The sequence below is a fragment of the Brassica napus genome, chromosome A7, assembly GCF_020379485.1.
Source record: "Brassica napus cultivar Da-Ae chromosome A7, Da-Ae, whole genome shotgun sequence".
Taxonomy (NCBI): Eukaryota; Viridiplantae; Streptophyta; class Magnoliopsida; order Brassicales; family Brassicaceae; genus Brassica; species Brassica napus.
In genome coordinates this window covers 11,750,832-11,774,242 of record NC_063440.1, presented here as the reverse complement: position 1 = coordinate 11,774,242, position 23,411 = coordinate 11,750,832, and the positions used below count along the sequence as shown (strand labels likewise).

Sequence of the window (23,411 nt, the reverse complement as noted above, 5' to 3'; positions counted from 1 at the left end):
TTAGAACCGAACTCATCCACATCTAGAATTATCCAACTCAAAACTCACACATAAATTTATAGTATTCAAACATAGCTTAATTTAAAAAAAAAACACGATACCCGAAAGGAACAATCCGTACCTAAATGTATAGCCAATTTCATGCCTAAGTGATATTATAAACTAATAAAAAGGATTTTTCGATGTGTTTTGATAAGTTAAGTGAAATATAAAGCGTTTTTATTGAGTAAAATAATTATATGGAAAAATAGAAAAAGGGTTTTATATTCTACATCTAGTTGTTAGAGTCTTCTCTTTCTTCTTCTCTTTCTTCTTGTTCTTTATATATATAAGATATGGGCTTATTAGTGAGATAGTCATGTTTTAATGTAAAATTAAGTAATTAGCATTGATTTCGACGTAATTTATTATCAGACTTTTTGTACACATTCTATCCGGTTCTGCCCTTTCGTGTAATAGGTTGCAAAGTTACAATTTATAAAGTAAGTGACAAAATAATATTTGCCTATTTTGAAGTGGTTTCCTACAGATTTTCATTCATTTTTAAACTAATTTTAATCACTTCATATATTATCTTTTCTAATTAATTTGACAATATTTATTACAAAATATAAAACAGAACTTAACTATTTTAAATTGTTTTATTACATCTTCTTTTTCACTTTTCCTAACTATTTCATTAATTGTACTTACTATAATAATTTGATATCATTTATTTTACGTATTAACCATAATAATTTTACAAATTTGGATGAAATTGCTTCATTCGTAAAAAAAATTCAAATCAGTTAACAAATAAAATTTTATTTGTTTACAGAATCAGTTAAACATGAGCATCCAAGTATCCATTCGAATATAAATCATTTTTCGGAAACACAAATTTTTCGAATTTTAAAACTAAACTCCATTCGGATATTATAAATTTCCAGATAGGATTCGAGTCGGATCCTTCCGGGTGCGGATAGGTTCGTAGGAACCTAAAAATATTCAAATAACTTATGTGTTTACAAAATTCCTTACACTATTTATAAAAAAAAACTAAAAAATTCAAAACTCGTGCGGGCGCGTAGATCAAGGTCTAGTATTATTTATAATTTGAGGTAATTATATGAAAGCTTCATTACAGGTATTACTACATCATGAAAATAAAACGCCAACTCGTGGCGAAAACATTGAAAATTCCATGGTTGTATGGAAAAGTATGATCTACTAGGTCTACATAAGTATAATATTTAATAACAATAATAGCCACTTAATCGATCAGCTTATTTTATTGCAACTATAAATCAAAAGGAAACCATGCAATAAATATTTTCATGCTTTTAAGAATCCCAACCAAAGCATATAGAAGCACCTCCATCGCGTTTAGCACGACAAGGGGCTGGTTCATAAATGTACCAAATACATTCTCTGCAAACTCCAACTTTACTGAATACGTTGTCGTCTCTATATGTGCTGAAAATATCAAATCTTACCTTGTTTTTGGGCCACTCGAAACTGCATGTGTACGTCGTCGTTTTGCGAAAATTGACATGAAATCTGAAGTCAAAGCTAGCTCCATATGCAAGCTCTTTTATCCCCAGATCTTTATTTTTGTTCGTGCAATGCACAATCAACCTTGCATGTGTGGTCAATTTGTTTATAATTACGACATGTTTAGGTGCCCACGGAAAAAATCCATCGGTGGAGGAATGGTTTCCTAAAGATGATGGTGTTTGGAGGATAAATAAAAGTGTGGATAGCACTAATATGAAGTGGTTTTTTTTTGAGGAAGTCATTGAGGGGATTAATGACCATTGAGTCATTGTGAAATGACCATATTATATTATTTATTTGGGAAGTAGTATTTATAGATGTAGTAATATTTTATTGGTAGAAGTAGGTTATGTAGAAAATATATATCTACAATATTAATACAAGTAAATGCGTATAATCTTTTTGATTAAATAAATGTGTAGAATCTGTTAAAAAAAAATTGTGTAGATCTCTAAACATGTTTTTAATAATTAATTATTTACTAGTAGTATATTAAAGAAAATATACTTTGCGTCCTTTCATTTATTATTTTTGTAAAGTAAAATGTTAAGAAGATCCGCTCCCCAAGTGGAGTTTTAAGTTTCTACACATTAAAAAGTTTACGAAAAAAGTAATAGATTTTATTCAAGAAAGTATTTTCACATTAAGGAGGTGAGGATACATCGAGTAGAAGTGGTGGATGAGAAGATGGTGACTACGATGAAACAAGTAGTGGTGGGGCCGATGTTACATATGAAGTTGATTGAGGTGGAAAAATAGGCGTAGTGACCAGAGGTGAAGTTGACTGAGTAATGAGTGAATGGAGTAATATGATATGTAGAGAAGCTAGTGGAGTTGTTGGAGTTCATGGAGGAAGAGAATAAACCACAACATGGGGTGGAGGAGAAGAATAGCATGTGGGAGGAGGTGAGGAGACGAATTATGGTGACTGTGGTGGAGGAGAAGACGATGGCGGCAATGAGACAACTGCTGGTGGTGATGATGCCAATGATACATGTGGGATAACAACAAACATTATATTCTATGGGTCTATAATAAATAAAAACACAATACAGTGCATCGTTTTGTAACAAACAGCGGCGGCGGAAAATATGCATTTGACGACGGTGGATGAAGGGATGTTGTTGTTCGTACAGGAGATGAAGGAAGGTATAAGGAGGTGAGAAGACGATGGGTGGTACGGTGGTGCAGGAGAAGGGGTGGCAGCGATTAAATAACATACACCAATTAAGCTATGTTTTAGTAGATAGTAACATGAAAATTACATCAATTAAGCATTAAAGGTACAAAACAGGCATATTACAACAACAAAAATACTAGTATGGCTATTGTATTAAGAACCAAGGGGTTAAAAGCCCAAAAAAATTAGATAGCATATTATTTCTTTATAATATTTCAGAGGGATTTACTGTATTGGCATGTTGTTATTTTGCTTGGGATTAAAGACATATGAAAAGTACGACACAAGATAATCATGTGTTGATGTTGAAGGAAACCAAATAAAGTGCATAATATAACCATTAAATAAATACATGAAGCAAATAAATAACATTCATCAATTCTTCTTATATCTTCCCGACAACAAGTTTTTTTTTTATTTGACATCTGAATTTTATTAGTCAACTGAGTTAAACAATAACTCAGAGAATACATCAAAGACAAAGGTCCAAAGATAAAAAAGGAGACAAACCAGCAAAACATAATATTTGCGAGACAAAGCCCAAAGATGGGAGACAAAAAGTTAATTAAGACTTACACAACATACGACAAGAAAGGACCAAACTACTCAAGGAATAAGCCATAATTCGAAAGGATTCAATCAAATCCGCTGTCTAAAGTCACTCTCAAAACCACTCCACTCACACCCCAGTCCCAGTATCTACAGACTAAAGACCGGGTACCTCCTCGCAAGAGAAGACCTGAAGATCAATACCACTGCCATGCCAAGAACCTGAACCAAGACCAATAGTCGTAGAAAAGAGCTAGTAGATGCATCGCAGCAATAACACGCCTGAAAAACAAAACCCAGAACGAAACCTGGCCAAACTCACCGACCAGAGTAGAGGTGGGCGTTCGGGTTCTGGTTCGATTCAGATCTAATCGGGTTTCGGATTTTCGGGCTTAAAGATTTCAGCCCCATTTCGGGTATTTCTAAATTTCGGTTCGGGTTCGATGCGGATCTTTGCGGATTCGGTTCAGGTTCGGATAACACATTTTAAATTATTTTTAAAATTTTAATATTCATTATATGCTTAAAATTTCTCAAAATCTATAAAACAAAATAATATATTACATATAAATTTGTATAATATATGTCAAAATATCTAAAATTAACATATGAATTGGTTTGATTTGAATATTTGGATAGAAAATCAATAGATATTTTAAGCATTTTGGTGTTTTAAATATATTTTAGCAATTTTAGACATTTACTTTTGACTATTTATGTATATATTCAAGTATTTTAGACAACTTAAAAGTATCACTACAAAAAAACATCGGCATACTGAGGGAAAAAATCGTCGGTATGTTGTCGGAATAACGCTATTCCGAGGACATACCGACGAAAAAAGTCCTCGGAAATATCTCCTCGGAAATTCATATTTCCTCGGAATTCCGTCGGAAATTTCCGACGGAATTCCGAGGAAACAAAATTCCGAGGAAACTCCGAGGAGACAAAGTTCGTCGGAAGGTTCCTCGCAATATACTGAGGGAATTCCGATGGTCTAATCCTCGGAAGTTTCGACGAAATATTCCTCGGAATGCTTATCGGAAAATTCCGAGGAACATATGTTCCTCGGAAAATTCCGAGGAACGCCTTTCCCTCGGAAAATTCCGAGGAACATCAATCCCTCGGAAAATTCCGAGGGAATGCAGTCTCTCGGAAAATTCCGAGGAACTTTCTTCCCTCGGAATTTCGAAAAAAATTATTTTTTTAAAAAAAATTACAATTTTTTAAATTTAAATTCGAAAATTTAAAATTAAAATTAAAATTGAATAAAACATAAAACATTAAAACATAGTAGATAATATTCAAAGTTAAATAAAACATTATGAGTTTTTGGAAAAAAAAAAACTACGGGTCTTGAATGTTCGGGAACACCTCGTTCGGGTACATCCTCTTCATCATCTCCATCATCTGCTCGTTCAGCCTCTTCTGGGTCTCATAGCTCGCCTGTTGAGCTGCCATCTGGGCCTCCAATGCAGATATCTGATCATCCTTGTCCTTCAGCTGAGCCGTAAGAACTTCTGGATCAACATATGGCGGTGGTGCAGAAGAAGGAGCAGCCGACCGGGAGCGACGACCCAAACCGACCAAACGTCCCTTCTTCTTTGGAACCGACTGAAATATAAATAACCAAATTTAGATAATATAAATTGATGATAAAATAAAAATCAAGAAATAAATAAATTGAACTTTAAAAAAAAAAAACTTACCGATTCTACGATTTCGTTGATTCGAACCCGGGACAAGTTGGTCGAAGCCGTCGAATCGTCATCATCGGTTTGAGGCTGAGACACTTCGTCATACACCTGAGTTTGGACCAGGTCGACCACGTCCCTCACAAGACCATCATCAATCTGGCCGGTCTTCTTGTTGGTATACGCCCTTTTCATTAGGGCGAGATCATCAACCGGCTCGCCCTCATTTTCTTCCGCCTTGAAAAAAAATAAATTAAACAAACATTAGAAATTTGAAAAAATGCACAAAAAATAAAATTCCGAAACTTAAATAATTGAAGAAAAAGCGGTTGAACTTACCATGCAATCCGCGAGAGTGACAATAGATTGGGCACCCAAGTTATGCTTGTAGATACCCTTCCCTTTACGGTCGCTCCTGCGGTTGTTGGAGTTGGTGGAAGAAGTTTCTTTCGTCTCTTCCTTATCCCAATGCTCACACAACTCCTTCCAGACCGTGTCGTTCATCGACTTTGGGACCTTTTAATTTTAAAAAAAAAAATTAATAATTTAAATAATAGTTTAATAAATTAAAAATTATTAATAAATTAAAAACTACCTTGTTTACTTCCCACTTCTTCTTCCACTCGTACATCTGCTTCCCATAGTTGTCCATAACTTTATGGCCAAAATGGTGATAGATAGAGAGCGTATCATCGGAATTCTTGCTGAAATAGTTTAAAAATAATTTTTAAGCACAAAAATATAAATAGTTTAATAATTACAAAAAAAGTTTTAATAAATAAAAAATAGTTTAATAAATATAGAAAATAGTTTAATAATTAAAAAAAAAGTTTTAATAAATATAAAAATAGTTTAATAATTAAAAAAATAGTTTTAATAATATTTAAAATGTTTAAGAAATATAGAAAATAGTTTAATAATCACAAAAAAAATAGTTTTAATAAATAAAAAATATAGGTAAAAATTTTGAATACTTACCGCAAACTGACGAAACCACAGATGCTGCTTCTCGGGAGGGAAGTGAGTGAAAGTCGGATGTCCCTTGTCGAGGGCCGAGTACATCATACGGTTGATCCATGCGCTGATCCCGTTCCCGGATCGGTTGAACCTAATAAAAAGAACAAATTATTAATAATCAATCAAATTTTAAGGAAAAAAATAAAAGTTTAATTACCATGTTTGACCATGTCCATGTGGATACTCAGTGAGATAGGGAAGATGGTCACGACCGGGCTGTCGAACCAACTGCGCAACACTCATCACTCCCGGAGGACCCGGAGGAGCAGGAGCGGGTGCAGCAGCGGGAGCGGGAGCAGCAGGAGCGGGTAATGGAGAGGGAGATGTATCGTAGGAGCTGTGGGGCGAAACGGAATCCTGAACATGGCTGGACGAACCCCGAGACTGGCTCCCCATACCACCCCGGCTACGACGCTGGCGAGGCCGGGTCTGATCATCATTAGACCTGTAAATTAAAAAAAACCATATTTAAAAATTAGTTCTTATAATTTTAATTTAAAAAAAAACAGTTTAAATAAAAAATAGTTAAAACAATAGTTTTTAATCACAAAAATATAAATAGTTTAATAATTAACAAAAAAAGTTTTAATAAATAAAAAATAGTTAAAAAATTAAAAAAAAATAGTTTTAATAAATCCCAAAAACAGTTTAATAATTACAAAAAATAGTTTTAATAAATCCCAAAAACAGTTTAATAAATATAGAAATTTATATTTTATATATAAAATACATAAAAATGATTTTAAATATTATATATATGATTTTTAATCACAAAAATTTTTTTATAGATTTTAAAAATCATTAATAAATATATAAATGATTTTAAAATGCAAAAAATAGATTTTATATACAAAAAACGTTTTCAATATATATATATATAATTACAAATTCGATTTTTATAACCACAAAATCAATAAAAACCAAAACAAATATCCAAATCAAGTGAAATACATAATCAAACTCGATTTTACACAATCCTACCATTCAACCTAACAAAAATCTATAAATCTCATTCCAAAATCATCAAATCTACTTAAAAACCATACAAATCTACCCTAAGAGAGTGAGATAGGGTTCATACATGATTATGGGGGAGGATTAGGGCAGATTCGCCGGAAATCGCGAGAGAGAAGGGGTGAGTCGCCGGAAATCGCGAGAGGGAGAGACTGTGCGGCGCGGAGAGGAAGAGAGAAATGGGGAAGAAGATCGGGCTCACCCTAATATTATGAGGCGTCCGACGGAAACTATCCGTCGGAATTTCCTCGGAAATATTTTATTTTTCCGTCGGAATTTCCTCGGAAATCTTTAATTCAATTTTTGCGAAATATTTGGCGGCTTAGTTTACCCGGTTAAATGAAAATATTCCGAGGAATCAGGGTTTGAGGTTGTAAAACTTTGATTATTTTCGCCGTATTTCATTTCTTATACAATTATAATGCATACTATTGAGGATTCTTTGTATAGATGATCATAAACCATGAAATAACAAAATTTCAAAAATAATTGTAAGTATTCATTGATCATGCAATCGTAAAAGTGTTTGTTATTGGGTAAAACACCAAAGTTCCTAGTTCCAAACATCATAATCTGGTTAAGACACTTAATGAAGGTTATATACGTGTTATTCAATCCGTAAAAAAGTTGTTTTCGGTTTAAAATCCCAAGGAATTTTCTGAGGGAATTCCGAGGAAAAGTAATGTATAATCAAATCCTTAAATCGACAAGATCTATTCCGAGGAAATTCCGAGGAAAACCTATCTGCCCTCGGAATTTCCTCGGTATTTATATTTAAAAAAAAAGGTCGACGCTACTCTGTTTCCGAGTCGTCATCACCAGATGAATCTGAATCTGGATCTTGGTGAAACTCTCCAATCACTGGTTCATCCTCTACGTGAACGGCGGCTTCCTCTCCGAAGACGGTTAAATCGACTACAAGGCCAACTCCACCTAAATCTTCTGCTGCACTTAAGTTGCCGGATGTGCTTGGTTGTAGTGGGTCTTCCAGCTCAGAACTTTCCTGAACTCGGTCTCTCGGGCTGAGTCTTGTAACAGTAACCCATGGATCATCTCTGTTCCTTACCCGGGGGTACTTGATATAACAAACCTGATCGGCCTAAGAAGCAAGAATGAAAGGATCATAATATTGCAGCTTCCGTCTCGAATTTACTGATGTAACACCAAATGCATCTGTTCTCACACCTCGATCTGGAGTGTTGTCGTGCCAATCACAATAGAAAACAGTACATCGAAATCCAACCATGCCCAAATACTTGATTTCCAAAATCTCATGTATGTGTCCGTAGTATACATCATCTCCTGATGCAGGACAAACACCAGCATCATAAGTCGTACTCGAACGTCTCCTCTTTTGAGTTGTGAATGCATATCCTCGAGTACAAAATCTCGGATATGACTTCACAACAAAGTTTGGTCCAACGACCATCTCGCGTATCCAATCGTCAAATGTTTCACCTCTGGCCAAACCAGCACTCACATAAGTAAACATCCATCCACCAAATTCTCTCTGCTTCATTTCTTCTAGTTCGTCCTCTGTGGCGTATCTATATTCGAACCGCTTTTCTGCCATGAAAATCCTCTCATATTGAAGAACATCTTTGCAGTTGGTGAGTAAATATGTTTGCAAATGACTGCGCTCCTGATCAGTAAGTCGACGGTCCTTTGGTTTTCCGCTAAGTCGTCCAACGTCTGTGAAAATGTGTGGAACCTTCCAATGATATGTTGTCCGTTCGCCTCTATCATCATGCCGAGCAGGTCTTCTGTTTTTGGTCTGAACTTCTGCTGGAAAGTAGTACTCGGCAAAGTTTGAAGTTTCTTCATTGATCATCTGTGCGACTATAGAACCTTCCACCCTACTTAAATTTTTCACCATCTTCTTCAAATGGAACATATACTGCTCATACAGATACATCCATCGATACTGCACAGGACCACCAAGTTCCAATTCTCTTACCAGGTGAATAACAAGATGCTCCATAACATCAAAAAATGAGGGAGGAAATATCTTCTCAAGGTCGCACTGAATCACGGCTATGTTAGTCTTCAAATTTTCAATACCTTCAAGAGTCACTGATCTTGTGCATAAATCGCGGAAGAAACCACTTATCCCTGCAATTGCTTCATGAACATTTCGTGGTAATAGTTCCTTGAAGGCAAACGGAAGGAGGCGCTGCATCATTACATGGCAATCATGGCTTTTCAAGCCAGTAAACTTTCCTTCCTTTCTGTCGATACAGTTACGCAAATTAGATGCGTAACCGTCTGGAAATTCCACATCGTTTGAAATCCAATCAAAGAACGCATCCTTTCCCGCTGCATCAAGTCGGTATATGGGAAAAGGAGCCCTACCATTCTCATCAACATGAAGTTCTGAACGAGCACATATATCGACTAAATCCAGTCTTGATTTCAAATTATCCTTTGTTTTACCTTGAACATTAAGGATCGTGTTCATGAGATTGTCAAAAAAGTTCTTCTTAATATGCATGACATCTAAATTATGCCTTAGTAGATGATCCTCCCAGTATGGCAGATCCCAAAAAATACTTTTTTTTATGCCAGTTTTGTAAGTCTCCAACACCATCTACCGGAAAACGCTCATGTCCACCGACGTCTGGCGTCCTTTCTGCACCAAAATCTCTAAGTTGTGTCTTCAAATCTTTCCCACGAATTTCCGGAGGTGGACTGTCAAACACCCTCTTGTTCTTCGTAAACAAATTCCTACTTCTGCGATATGGATGATCTGGTGGTAGAAATCTTCTGTGACAGTCAAACCAACACGTTTTCCTTCCGTGTTTTAGTTGGAAAGCATCAGTGTTATCTTGACAATATGGACATTATAGCCTTTCATGCGTTGTCCATCCAGATAACATACCATACGCTGGAAAATCACTTATTGTCCACATTAGTACTGCCCGCATTTGAAAGTTTTCTTTATACGAAACATCGTATGTTTCAGCACCTTGAGCCCATAGTTGTTGCAACTCATATATTAGTGGCTGAAGAAACACATCAAGTGATCTCTTAGGATGCTCTGGTCCGGGTACGAGAATCGAGAGAAACAAAAACTCTCGTCGCAAGCACAAGTTTGGGGGTAGGTTGTATGGTGTAAGAATGACTGGCCATAGAGAATACTGTCTTTCACTCTTGCCAAACAGGCTGAAACCATCAGTACATAATCCAAGGTAGACATTTCTTCTCTCATACGCAAAGTCGGGATACTTTGATTGGAAATGCTTCCACGCTTTTGCATCTGAAGGATGTCTAATCTCACCATCTGTTGAGTGCTCCGCATGCCATCTCATTGGTTGCGCTGTGCGTTCAGACAGATACAACCTCTGCAACCTTTCCGTCAAAGGCAAATATCACATCCTTTTATATGGCACTGGAACTCTTCCACTCGTATCTTTATAACGAGGCTTCCCACAAAATTTGCATGAAACCCGCTGTTCATCCGCCCTCCAATAAATCATGCACTTGTCTCTGCATACATCTATTACCTGATACGATAAACCAAGACCAGCTACGAGTTTCTGAACCTCGTAGTATGATCCAGGAGCTACATTATCTTCGGGTAGAATACCTTTTACATAATCAGCAATCGCATCCACACAGTCTTCAGCCAAATTATAATCCGTCTTAATGCCCATCAATCTTGTAGCAGATGATAAAGCTGAATGACCATCTCTGCAACCTTCGTACAATGGTTGCTTTCCAGCATCCAACATATCATAAAATCTCCTAGCTTCGGCATTGGGTAAATATTCCCCTCTAAAATGATCATTTACCATCTGCTCAGTACCTACACCGTAATCTACATCCGTTCTAATTGGATCTTCTAATCTAACCGCTGGCTCAGGTTCGCTAGTACTACCATGTTCATAATCAGTTTCCCCATGATGATACCAAATTTTGTAACTTCGTGTAAACTTACTCAAATATAGATGAGTCCAAACATCCCACTGTTTAATAACTTTTTTATTCTTACAATTAGAGCAAGGACATCTTAACATACCTGTTTTTGCTTCCGGTTGTCGGTGAACTAACCCCATGAATTCGGTTATACCTTGTTGGTATTCTTCCGTAAGCAATCTCGTGTTTGGATCCAAATGAGGTCGATCGATCCAAGAACGAAAATAATTTGAAGAAGACATGTTTTTTATGAATCAAATTCGTGTGTAAAGAGAGTGAGAGGGATGATGAAGATATGGAGTGAATGAAGAGGAAAAGGGGTGCTTGTATTTATAGTTGAAATCCTGCCGACAGACCGAGGAAATTCTGACGGAATTCCGATGCGAACGGCTAGTTCGTCGGAATTTCCTCGGAATTTTTAAAATCCCCCAACGGCTCTCCAACGGCTCTCTAACGTCTATAATATTTCCTCGGAATTCATCGGTTTTTTCCGAGGAATCAAATTTTCCTCGGTATTCCATAAGAATATTCCGACGGAATGAAATTTCCTCGGAATTCCGTCGGTATATTCCGAGGAAATTCCGAGGAAACCTAATTTTGTGTTTCCTCGGAATTTCCTCGGAAATTCCTCGGTATATTCCAAGGAATTCATTTTCCGTCGAAACGTCCGTCAGAATACCGCTGTTTTCTTGTAGTGTATCTTATATTTTTGGATGTATTTAATATATATTAAATCTAAAAATAAGTAATATATTTAGGTATATAAATCTATTTCGGTTACATTCGGGTACCCGAGATACTTTGGTTTGGGTCAGGTTCGGTTTCGGTTCTTTAGATACCAAAATTTTGAACCCGTTCGGAAATTTAATCAATTTCGGTTCAGGTTCGGTACGGTACTACTTTTTCGGATCGGGTTCGGTTCGGTTCTTTGGATCCGGGTTTTTTGCCCAGCCCTAGGCCTGAGAACTCAGAACAGCAAAGCGGAAAAGATGAACCAAGAACCAAGGCCAAACAACATCAGAGAGAAGATCAGTGATGGAAAAAGACGGTACCGATGCTAAATGAACCTAACGCTACACCCTCTGAAAAGATCAAACTCCATTGAACTAGGCCTCATAACATAATAAACAAAGCTCAGGCCCATAAGAAGGAAGGCCCAGACCTAGCCTTTAAAAGCGGAAGGAAAGACAAATCTACAAGTTTTGAGAACATGTGTACATTTGAGCAGGAAAAAAGACACGTGCCAAGAAAGGACAAATCCCACCGTCCAAACATATCGACTCAGAGAATGTCGGCGGAAACCCCGACGACACCACTGGAAAACCGCAAAGCTTCAACAAGCTGATGGCGGAGACCGAATCGGAGAAGCCAACATCACCAGAAAACCAAAGCCGCCATATCATTAACAAAAAAAAATAACACTTCAATCTGTGGAATGATAAACTAGTATCAATCTCCCAAATCAATTAAATAACATCAGACATCAGATCTTGCACTTCCAAAGCCTGGAAGGATGAAAGGAAGAAAAGAAGAGACTCCGATGATGAATGACCCAACTGAAACTATTAGAGAGGAGTAAAGAAGCGATTGAACAAAAATCACCGGAAAAAACCGGGGCTGGTGCTAGCCGACACCACCGTAGAAGAACAAGGTGACGCCAGAAACAAAGCCGTCCAAAAGGTGCTAAAGGAGCCACCAATTGCCAGAGTCTAAGCCAGAGTCTTTCGCCGACGAGAATTCGACGCCTCTAATTAGTTTCTCCCCCTCTGAATGATTTTTGATGGATAAAGGCATCTCCGGTATCACTTTGTTTTTCATTCTAAAATAGAGGTTAGTATAAAAGTACTCTAATGGTACTCTATTTTATACTCTATAATAGAGTAAAAAATGAGTTTACGTAAGTTATTTTTTCTTTCTTCATCACTCTATTTTACACTATAAAATAGAGTACCATTGAAGTATAAATCCACTCTATAATAGAGTTATTCTATAATAGAGTTACTCTATTTTAAAGTGAAAATAAAGTGAACAATTGAATAGGGGTGGGCATTCCGAAGTGGCATCCGAAAAACCCAAACCGAAATCCAAACCGAAGTATCAGAATATCCGAACGGGTATTGAATTAGGAGAGATTGGATATCCGAACCCGAACGGGTAATATCCGAACCCGAATGGATATCCGAAAATAACCGAACATATGTATAATTAACCTTATATTTCTAGTTTACATCTCTCATTTTATATAAAATATTTATATTGATACTACACATATTTTAAGTTCATATGATATACATAAAATTATGGAGAAAATGATTTGCTACTCACTTAAAATGCATGTCAAATTTTTTATTTCAAGAATTAACAAAAAGTTACATCCAAAATTTAAAAACAATAACCAAATTAATGTATTTTAGTTTCAAAATGTTATATTCAAATCTATTAACCATTCAATCTATTAAAAATAAAAAAAATTAGTTAAGTGAAAGTTATATTTTTAAATACAAGAAATTTGAGAAATGAAAATTTAATTTTGTTTTTTTCAATATCTAAATATCCGAACCCGATCTAAAATAACCAAACCCGAACTAAAAATATTCGAACCCGACCCGAAGTACATAAATACCCGAACGGGTTCTACACCTCTATACTGAAATACCCGAAAATCTAAAATACCCGACCTGAACCCGAATGGATACCCGAACGCCCACCCCTACCATTGAAGATGGTCTAAGAGGCGCATAAAGAGAGAGAGAGAGAGAGAGAGAGAGAGAGAGAGAGAGAGAGAGAGAGAGAGAGAGAGAGAGAGAGAGAGAGAGAGAGAGAGAGAGAGAGAGAGAGAGAGAGCTCTAATCCGTTACGATATACTCGTGACAACAACAAGTTACGCCTGACATCTGCCACAAATGATATACACTAGAATTAAAACTTAACTAGAGCTTGATCCGAGCACCAGAACGGAGGTTTAATTTTAAATTTTTTATTAATAAATATTTATTTTTTATAAATGATAATATAAATTTTCAAAATTTACATGTACTTAATAATTATTTAATATTCTAAACAAAAAATATTAATATTTTATATTGTGTAATTTTATTTTGTATTATAAACCGTTAATTGTATCATCCATATTTTAAAATATAACTCATGCATCCTCACATTTGTTTTTGTCAACAACATAAACAAAATCATGTAGACTCTGTAAACCAAACTGGTAACTCCTAACATTTTATTTTATGAATCAAAAATTGATTATAAGTATAAAATTATGTATTAAATTTATCATGTTAAATTTTTGTTTGTACAAACATTTATCATATTGAATTTATGTTTTATGGTTGTTTAATTTGACAAAAATATAATAAATTGTTAAAATTAAGATTATGCAGTTTTCTAGTCGCATTAAAGTGTAATTAAGTAATTGTTTTAATTAATAATCGATTTAGGAAATGATTTTAAAAAATAGGAAAAGAGAAGAATATTTAATGATAGACTTCTTAATAATTTTAATAAGATAGATAGTTCACTATTCTATACAGCATAAATTACATGTTTATACTAGATTACAATACATCTTTATACTATATTAGACTATAAATATATAGAATATAATGCCACAACAGAACTATTACATGCGCATTATAGTTTCATCATTATATAGAAAATACAGACAATATCGTACCATCTACTTTTTCTTATGGTTACTCACTTAATTATAAATATTGTTATGTGTATGTATATGTCCCAATTTCTCTATAAGTTTCTTAGATCCTATTGCAGGAATTGTCACTTTTAATTGGTTCACCTTTTAAAAGTTTAATTACTTAATTAAAGATTAAAAATATTAATATTTTTCATGAGATATTCAACATGGATATGTCACCACTGATGATCCTTTGAAACTTTTGAAAACATAATACACTTTGTTTTCATTTAACAGTTTTAAGTTAGAATTGATGATCTTTTATAAAAGTTTATAATCAGCCTTAATTATAACTTCTTACGCTTTGTTAAATTGACATGTTTAATTTACTAGAGAAATTTCCATAATGTATTTTCTTGTTGTTGGATAATCTATTTCAAATTGAATACGGGACATATGGAAATCAAAGGACTAATTAACATGCAAAATAAATGAAGCTGTGCACAGAAGGAAAAGGAAGTAACTAGCTTTCTTTGTATATTAATAGACATGTGTCAAGATCTATGGCTAGATATGTATACAAAGATTCTTCTCTACAAGCAACTGAACCACTGAAAGAAAGACAAACGAAATAAGAAAGAGGAGGTAAAAATGAATGAAAAATATTGGATGCTTTGTCGTGAGAGTGGAAGGAAGAGGAATGAGATCAAACCCTTAGGCATCGCATACTTGATTCTTTGAGCTCAAGGTTTCTAAAGACAAAGTATATGGAAATAGAAACATTCGTATTTCACACAACACTTTTTATTTTTATTTATCTTTGTTGGAATTTTTGGGTAACCTTTTCTTCTTTAATTAACTTAATTTGGTTAAACAGAATCTATCATGCATTGTTGAGACCATACTGTAAAGTTTGCACATTTAGTAGGTTCTGATCTTTATCCTAATGGACATTTATCGTGTATCACAACTTTATAGAGCTCCATAATGTGAAAATGGAATATATATATATATATACATATATATATATATATATATATGGATATACAATAAAATTTTGGAATTATTTTTAAAAGCTCCATTTTCCTATTGTATTCTCACAAAATACAAGATACTCTTATGTATAAATATTTGTGGTGGATCTACAAAGTCTCTTTATTTTATTTTATTTTTCTTTCCTTTGAACGGTTCATGATTGTTGTACATAGCTTTGTAGATCCACCACAAACATCATTAAATCTCGTTTCGGACTTAGAGAGAACATAAACAAACAGAATGAAATGTCATGGGTATATGAAAACTAACAATTATTAGAAGAGAAAAGTGACAAATATGGGTCAACCATTTCAAACAATTTTAAAAAAGATTGATATAGTAGAAATGTTTATTTATATCTTCTCTAAAAAATCTTTATTTGTTGTATATATGAAATAGTTTATTTTCCTTCATATGAAAGAAGTATAGGATAAATATTTTGATATGGTTAAGAAGACCATGGAAAACAGCAAGGAGAGCCTCCATCACGTCTAATACGACATGGACCTGACTCCGATATGTTCCAAATACATTCACTGCATATTCCACACTTACTTGTTGAACTATCGTCCCTATCGACCCTAAAGATATCAAACGTCCTAACAATTCCAGGCCACGAGAAAATGCAACTAAATTTCGTTGTTTTAAGAATATTAACACGAAATCTGAAATCAAAACTTTGGTCTATTAAGACCGATATGACCCCCAAATCTGTCTCTTGACTCGTACAGTGCACGAGCAATCCAAATTGTGCAACCAGTTTGTTAGTGACCACAACATGTTTAGGTGAGAATGGCAAAATCCCATCGACAGTTGAAATGTGTTCATATGATAATGAAGTTCTAAGGATAATTAGAAATGTTATTAGCACGAAAATGAAGTGAATGTTTATTGAGGAAGCCATTGATGTTTTTTTACTAATTTGTTATATGGTTTTTTATGAAAATTGTATTTATATATTCAAAAAAATTATTATATCCTTTAGTTACTCTTCTTTTATGGGGATACAAATCTGTTGTTTAAGAAAGATGTGAAAAATTAGAAATGATAACTTACAAAGATGAAATTTATATATATAAAAAGTTGTTACTTCCCATAAAAGATTGACACCTCATCAAATATAATATCTAAAATTTTGACACTTAAGAACATCACATTTATAAATAGTTACTATAAAATTATAAATTTAATAAATATAAAGAACATTTATTATTCTTAATCACTTATTTATAAATAAATAAAGAGTAATATGAAAGTTTATTTGTCATTAATGTAATATACATTCTTTAATATTTTAAAGATTACAATTTTATTTTTAATAAAATATATATATTTAGTTTAATCATCATACATGCTAAATTATTATAATATTTAATAATTGAGTTATGAATATACATATTTAAAATAAATAATTTATTTTTAGCATTTAAGTATACATAACTAAATTGAAACTATGATAGGTTATATGTGATTTTATACCATAAAATAAACAATAAAAATAATTTATAAAAATAAATAAATTAATTAATATAGTTATACTAATACATTTATATTTGATTTACTAAAGATTAAAGTAATTTTGTTTTAAGAACATAGATTTGATGAATAATTTTAAACAACTTCAAGCTATAGTAAAATATATTTCAACACGTTTAATATATAATTAATTTGTTTCAAAAATCATAAAATCTAATAAGTAAAAATTTCTCTAACCAAACATAAAATAAATTTTGTCATGTTAGCAAGCAAGAAACTAGAGAGCAACAGGTCAGCATCATTTAAAAATATTTATCAATTATTCCACATCACTCATTTTTTTTACCTTAAAACCTTAAATAAATCAGTTCATAACATATAAATATTTCATATAAAGAGTTAATTTTCAGTTCAAAAAGATTTTTACATCAATTGGTGAACAAATAAAAATTTAGTAAAAATACATAATTTAAAAGAATAAAAATAAAAATCTATATGAAAAATTGATAAATAATCAAACAAAACATAATAAAAACAAAAAAATAATACATAATCACAAACTCAAATTTAGAGAAATTTAGAGAAATTGACACAATTGATAAGAAATCCCAACCAGAAACCAAAACATAATCAAAGCAAAAAAATAAATAAAAAGATAATAGTATAAAACAAATAAAACCTAAAACATTTAAACTAAAATAAAAATACATAAATTTCAAGAATATATAGACACAAATCATAAAAAATAAAAGCTCTAGAATCTACTTACAATGTTGTATTTCAGTTTCATCAAATGTACATCAGCAAAATAAAAAAAAACAGTGAATATGCCAGATTTACTCTTTCTTTAATCTTTGAACTCAAGTTAAAGAGGATTAATAAGAAAATAAAGGAAATCGTATATATATGAAAGAATGTGTTTTCCCTTTGATATGAAATAAACATATATATAGGAGAAATATTTTTTGATATGATTAAGAAACTCATGAAAAACAGAAAAGAGAGTCTCCACCGCGTCGATTACGACATGGATCTGACTCAGATATATACCAAATACATTCACTACATATTCCAAATTTACTTGTTTTACTATCATCCCTATCTGCCCTAAAGATATCAAACGTCCTAACAATTCCAGGCCATGAGAAAATGCAAATTTACTTGTTTTACTGAGGTTGTGTTGGCTTTCTCTGTCTCTTGGTGTAGGTCCATGGCGTGTGGTGGTCTGGGGTGGTCTTTCTCTCCAAATAAAGCTCATCTCTGTCTACGCGGGTGAGCGTACTCAGGCGTTGCTCACTGTCTATGGTTGCTGCCGATAAGAAGGTCTCTCTCGAGATGTTCTTAAGGAGCTAATCATTAAGAACTGGTCACCGGGCACTACCAAATCTACCTGGTTCAGTTCTCGTTTTAATTGTGGTTCCAATTTTGTGGCAGGAGTTTGGGCTGAGTTTGGTGTAGCCTATGGTCTTGCTGTTGCTTTGCTTGTAGTTGTTTGTTTAGCTAAGATTGAGTTGTTGTTTAGCTTAATTTCTTGCATCTTCTGTTCTTTGTATTCTTTGTAGTTATGTCTAAAACTTAAAAATGGTAATAAAGCTTTAACATTGTTACCTAAAACAAAAATCTCTGAGCCACATAGAGTACAAGACACAAGATCATGATCCCCAAATTTTGTTTAAGTTAACCAATTTTAATTTATTTAGAGGCATTTTTTCTTCTGAAAAGCATAAGTCCTACGTTGCATGGAAGCTTCATCGGATGTTCGATTCCCGCTTCAGAATTGGAACCTTGTGGAAGCTTACAGAATCTCGCTTCCAAAACGCTTCTAAAATATTCTCTTTAAAAACATGTTGGAAGCTTACAATTCCGTTTTGGAATCATGCTTCCATTAATTCTTTAAAAAAATACAATGTCTTATATCAATAAAAATATAAAATTATAGTTTAGTTTATATAAACTCCAAATTTTAATAGTATTGAATAGAGAGACCATAAATATACAAATATTAAAATTAATACTATAAATTATCTTTATGCATTGAGATTTTTATTAAAGATAAATAATATATTCATATATATATTATATCAATTAATTAAAAATAATTAAAATAATTAAAATTTTAAAATAATTAATATAATAATTTATTTTAAATTTAATTTATGTGTATTTTCACAGTTTTAATATGAAATAATTTCAAATTATTATAAATGAATAAATACTTTATTTTAAATTTAAATCATATAACTTTTAGTTCTAGATTTTTTAAAAATTTCTTACATATATATATATATTGTATATGTATGTATATATGGATACATTTCCAACACGTACCCGCTTTCTAATTTTTCTAAGAAAACTTGCTTCTGCGTTTTCATACGCTTCTGCTTCTATGTATCCGGTTCCGTTTCCATGTAATATAAAACATAACTAATTTTAGTTAAAAAAGTGACAAATCCTGCAAGAGTACCTACGAAAATTTAATGTGTATAATAAATAGGAAAATTTAACTACGTACACTTGTAGTAATGTCCACTACTATATAAACTTACAGATTTCGGCCAATGTAAAAAATATTACTACATCTATAAATACTTCTTGCCAAATAAATAAATATAATATTATCATCTCACACTCTCCGATCCCATCAATGTCTTCCTCAAAAAATAACCAATCCGTTTTTGGGCTAATTTACATTCTTATTTATCCTCCAAATACCGTCATCTTTCGGAAATCATTCCTCCAGGCTCCACCGATGGACTTTTCCCGTGGGCACCTAAACATGTCGTAGTTATAAACAAATTGACCACACATGCAACGTTGATCGTGCATTGCACGAACGAAAAGATAGACCTGGGGGTAAAAGAGCTCCAGTATGGAGCTAGCTTTGACTTCAAGTTTCATGTCAATTTTCGTAAAACTACGACGTACACCTGCAGTTTCGAGTGGCCCAAAAACAAGGTAATATTTGATATTTTCAGGACAGATAGAGACGACAATGTATTCAGTCAACCTATCTTACAACCATGAAATTCCCAATATTTTTGCCCGAGTGTTTATTGATTAATTACCTCAAATTTTAAACGATATTTTGATATTACTGGTGTTTTTAAAACCGGACCGACAAGCGAACCAAAAATATTTTGGGTCATGGTCATTGTGGTTCGACCATTTTCAAACAGGGTTCGATCAGGTTTAATTGCATTAAACTGAAGTTAATGATATTTTGTAAATAATATGCATATTCTTACAAATATAGATCATATCAAATAAAATGTTTCAGTTGCCATAATGTTTAGAAAATTTAAAAAATAACAACTAAAATATAAAAAAGTAATAAAATAATTTAATAGTTTAAATCTAAAATCAATACGAAAATCATATTTATAATCCATTCTCCAGATTTTTTCCACTCTAAATATTCATCACCTTTTCTTAAAAAAAATATACACATTATTAAAAAGTTTTTTTTGAAATAAAACAAGTGTTTTGTTCTTTTATAAATTATACAAATTTCGCAAACGTAAATGTTTTAATGATTAAAGTCGTCAACACAAGTGATCATGAAATAAAATTTAAAAAAAATGAGAAGTAGACAAAAAATATTTTGATGTACAAATTTTGGTTTATATACGAACCGAAATTTGGCCGGTTCATTGAGTCGCTGGTTCCCGGGTTTTTGATGGTTCTATATTGTTTTTAACTGGTTCAACTTTAATTGGGTTTTGGCGTTAACTCTATCCAGATTGTTGTCCGTTTCATAGTTCAACCCAGTTTGACCGCCGGTCCGGTCTGGTTTAAAAACACTGATTTACACGATAACAAAGTGTAAACACTTATTAGGTTATGGTATTTGCCTTCCGGCTCACTCTTTGAAAGTTAACATTTTACAACAACAAAAAAAAAGAAGGTTATGGTCTTTGCACGGCGGCATCTCTCCTAATGGACATGGACTTAGACTAAGTCATTTAGTTATCGTCTATCACACTTCTTACAATCATCTCAATCAAATAATATTACATGAACACGATCTGAAAATGAACTAAAGATTACATACACCAAACTGTTCAGAGATCGGGTTCGACCTGAAAGCTTTTAATTCGTTGATAAAATGTCTACCCGGATGGTGGTCGACTAAGATCTGAGATATTGGATATGATTTATCTTTTCAACGCCGAGAAACAATTGTAACCAAAATATTCCAAATTTCATGCATAGTTGTAGCAAATTGTTAATAACAGTAATAGCCACTTTGTTACAGCAAAAAAAAACAGTAATAGCCACTTTTTTTACTGAACTTTAGTAATAGCCACTTAATCTGCTTAGTTTCTTGCTACTGTTTTATAAATCAAAAAAAAAAACGAGAAAGGGATGCATTAAATATTTTCAAGCGAATAAGCATCCCAATCAAAGCATATAGGATAGCCTCCATCGCGGTTAACGCGACAAGGGTTTGAATAAAAAATGTGCCAAATACATTCTCTGCAAACTCCAGGTTCACTGTGTATATTGTCGTCTCTGTCTGCCCTGAAAATATCAAATGTTTGCTTGTTTCTGGGCCACTCGAAACTGCAAGTGTACGTCGTTGTTTTACGGAGATTGACATGAAACCTGAAGTCAAAGCTAGCTCCATATGGGAGATCTTTTACTCCCAAATCTATCTTTTTGTTTGTGCAATGCACGATCAACGTTTCTTCTGGGTTCACTTGGTTAATAATTACGACATGTTTAGGTGCAAACGGAAAAAGTCCATCGGTGGAGGAATGATTTCCAAAAGATGATGATGTAATTAGGAAGATAAATAAAGATGTGAATAGCCCTAATATGAAGTGGTTATTTTTCGAGGAATTCATTGATGGGTTAACGAGTTTGTGAGATGATCATATTATTAATTTGGAAGTAGTATTTATAGATGTAGTAATGTTTTTACATTGGTAAAACAAATTTAGGTTAATATATATGGACATAACTACAGCTAAATGCGTATAATCTTTTTTGATCAAATAAATATGCAGAAATCTAGCTTTAATTTCCTTTCATTAATTAGTTATGTAAAGTAAAATTTTAGGAGCATCCCCTCCACAAGGGTGTAAGTATCAATGCATTGCAATAAAGGGCAAATCTCTTAAAATACTTTAAAAGAAGTTTTTGACTAAAATGCACTTAAAGAAAAAAATGATCAAAAAAGTTTCATTAAAGGGGTAAAAAGACTATTTTATTCTTACTTTATAGATATATAAATATTTAAATAAATACTAATAAAATTTTCTGTTTTCGAAAATATGTTTTCCAATTTGAATTTTTGTAAAAAATTTTTAAATTCAATTTTATTTTTTTCAAAATTTATTTTCAAATCCGAATATTTTTTGAAACTACTTTTAAATTATTATTTTAAATTTAAATATATTTTTTTTGAAAAAAAACTCCACCCCTCGATCTAAATCCTAAGTATATATTAGCCAATTCTAAGGGTTATAAGTGTTTTTTTTTACCAATTTAATAAAATATTTTTATAATTTTGACCACTGTGTGTTATATTTATGATAAAAACTTTTTAGTGCTATCGTAAAAAAACCTCCTACAATAATAGAGTTTCTCGATAATTATATATACCGAGGGATGAGAAATGGTGATAAAGACTTTGCTCAACCCTATGCCAAAGTAGTATATAAGATGTCAATCCTTTCCCAAGTCTATTCAATATGTAAGAATGCAGATCAAGTGCTTAATCTAAGTGCAATCAATGTAGTGATGATGAGAAACAAGTAAACAAGGACTCATGTGCAATAGAAATTTGACTTAAAAGTGATTGAGATCCAATCTAGGATGGCAAACTATCAATCAATAGGTTTCTTTAAGTCTAGCTCACATACACAAGTTCCTTTTCAAGATAAAAGTTCATTTGCAACAATCATTAATCATCAATTCCCATTGGTATAATTCAATCAAGCAATCATTAAGAACAAGTCTAGTAACTATCTAAACATTCTTAACATCAATTCCCATTAGTTAAATAAGAAAATAGCAAAGTTAAGTTGGTTCAGATATTTCATCAAACACTTTCCAGAAATGAAATGTTTTAAAATCTAGATTAGATAGATCAAGACTAATCTAGCGTCAAACACATTTAATAAGCAAAGAACAATATGGATCTAACACTAAACATTCTAGATCTTCACTCAATCACTCTAATTTCTCTAACCCATGAATCCAAAAAGAGTCTACGCACTAATCTTCTTGATTAACTTTAAACACATGAGTCAAGATTAATCATGTTAAGAGATGAAATAAACTCAGATTACTCAAGAAATAAAGATTAGATTCCTAAAGATTCCATATTTCACCAGCCTAGCCACAT

General features: G+C 32.8%; 3 protein-coding genes across 3 annotated transcripts; all 3 read right to left on the bottom strand.

Moving 5' to 3' along the window:
• Positions 1–1,082: 1,082 nt before the first annotated feature.
• On the bottom strand, positions 1,083–3,869 carry LOC106355185 (S-protein homolog 5-like). The gene has a single exon (XM_048736713.1). It carries the CDS (start codon positions 1,803–1,805, stop codon positions 1,323–1,325), a length of 483 nt encoding a protein of 160 aa, XP_048592670.1. The 5' UTR covers positions 1,806–3,869; the 3' UTR covers positions 1,083–1,322.
• Positions 3,870–15,653: 11,784 nt separating this feature from the next.
• LOC106356416 (S-protein homolog 5-like) lies at positions 15,654–18,612 on the bottom strand. Its single transcript, XM_048736711.1, has one exon. It carries the CDS (start codon positions 16,485–16,487, stop codon positions 16,032–16,034), a length of 456 nt encoding a protein of 151 aa, XP_048592668.1. The 5' UTR covers positions 16,488–18,612; the 3' UTR covers positions 15,654–16,031.
• A 2,638-nt stretch (positions 18,613–21,250) lies between these two features.
• Positions 21,251–22,220, bottom strand: LOC111199357 (S-protein homolog 5-like). Its single transcript, XM_022689357.2, has one exon. The coding sequence runs from the start codon at positions 21,904–21,906 to the stop codon at positions 21,430–21,432; it is 477 nt and encodes a 158-aa protein (XP_022545078.2). The 5' UTR covers positions 21,907–22,220; the 3' UTR covers positions 21,251–21,429.
• Between the last annotated feature and the right edge of the window lie 1,191 nt (positions 22,221–23,411).

What these genes read in the sequence shown, in the direction of transcription:
- LOC106355185 (XM_048736713.1), bottom strand. Translation starts at nt 1,805, where the DNA reads ATGACTCAATGGTCATTAATCCCCTCAATGACTTCCTCAAAAAAAAAC.
- LOC106356416 (XM_048736711.1), bottom strand. Translation starts at nt 16,487, where the DNA reads ATGGCTTCCTCAATAAACATTCACTTCATTTTCGTGCTAATAACATTT.
- LOC111199357 (XM_022689357.2), bottom strand. Translation starts at nt 21,906, where the DNA reads ATGAATTCCTCGAAAAATAACCACTTCATATTAGGGCTATTCACATCT.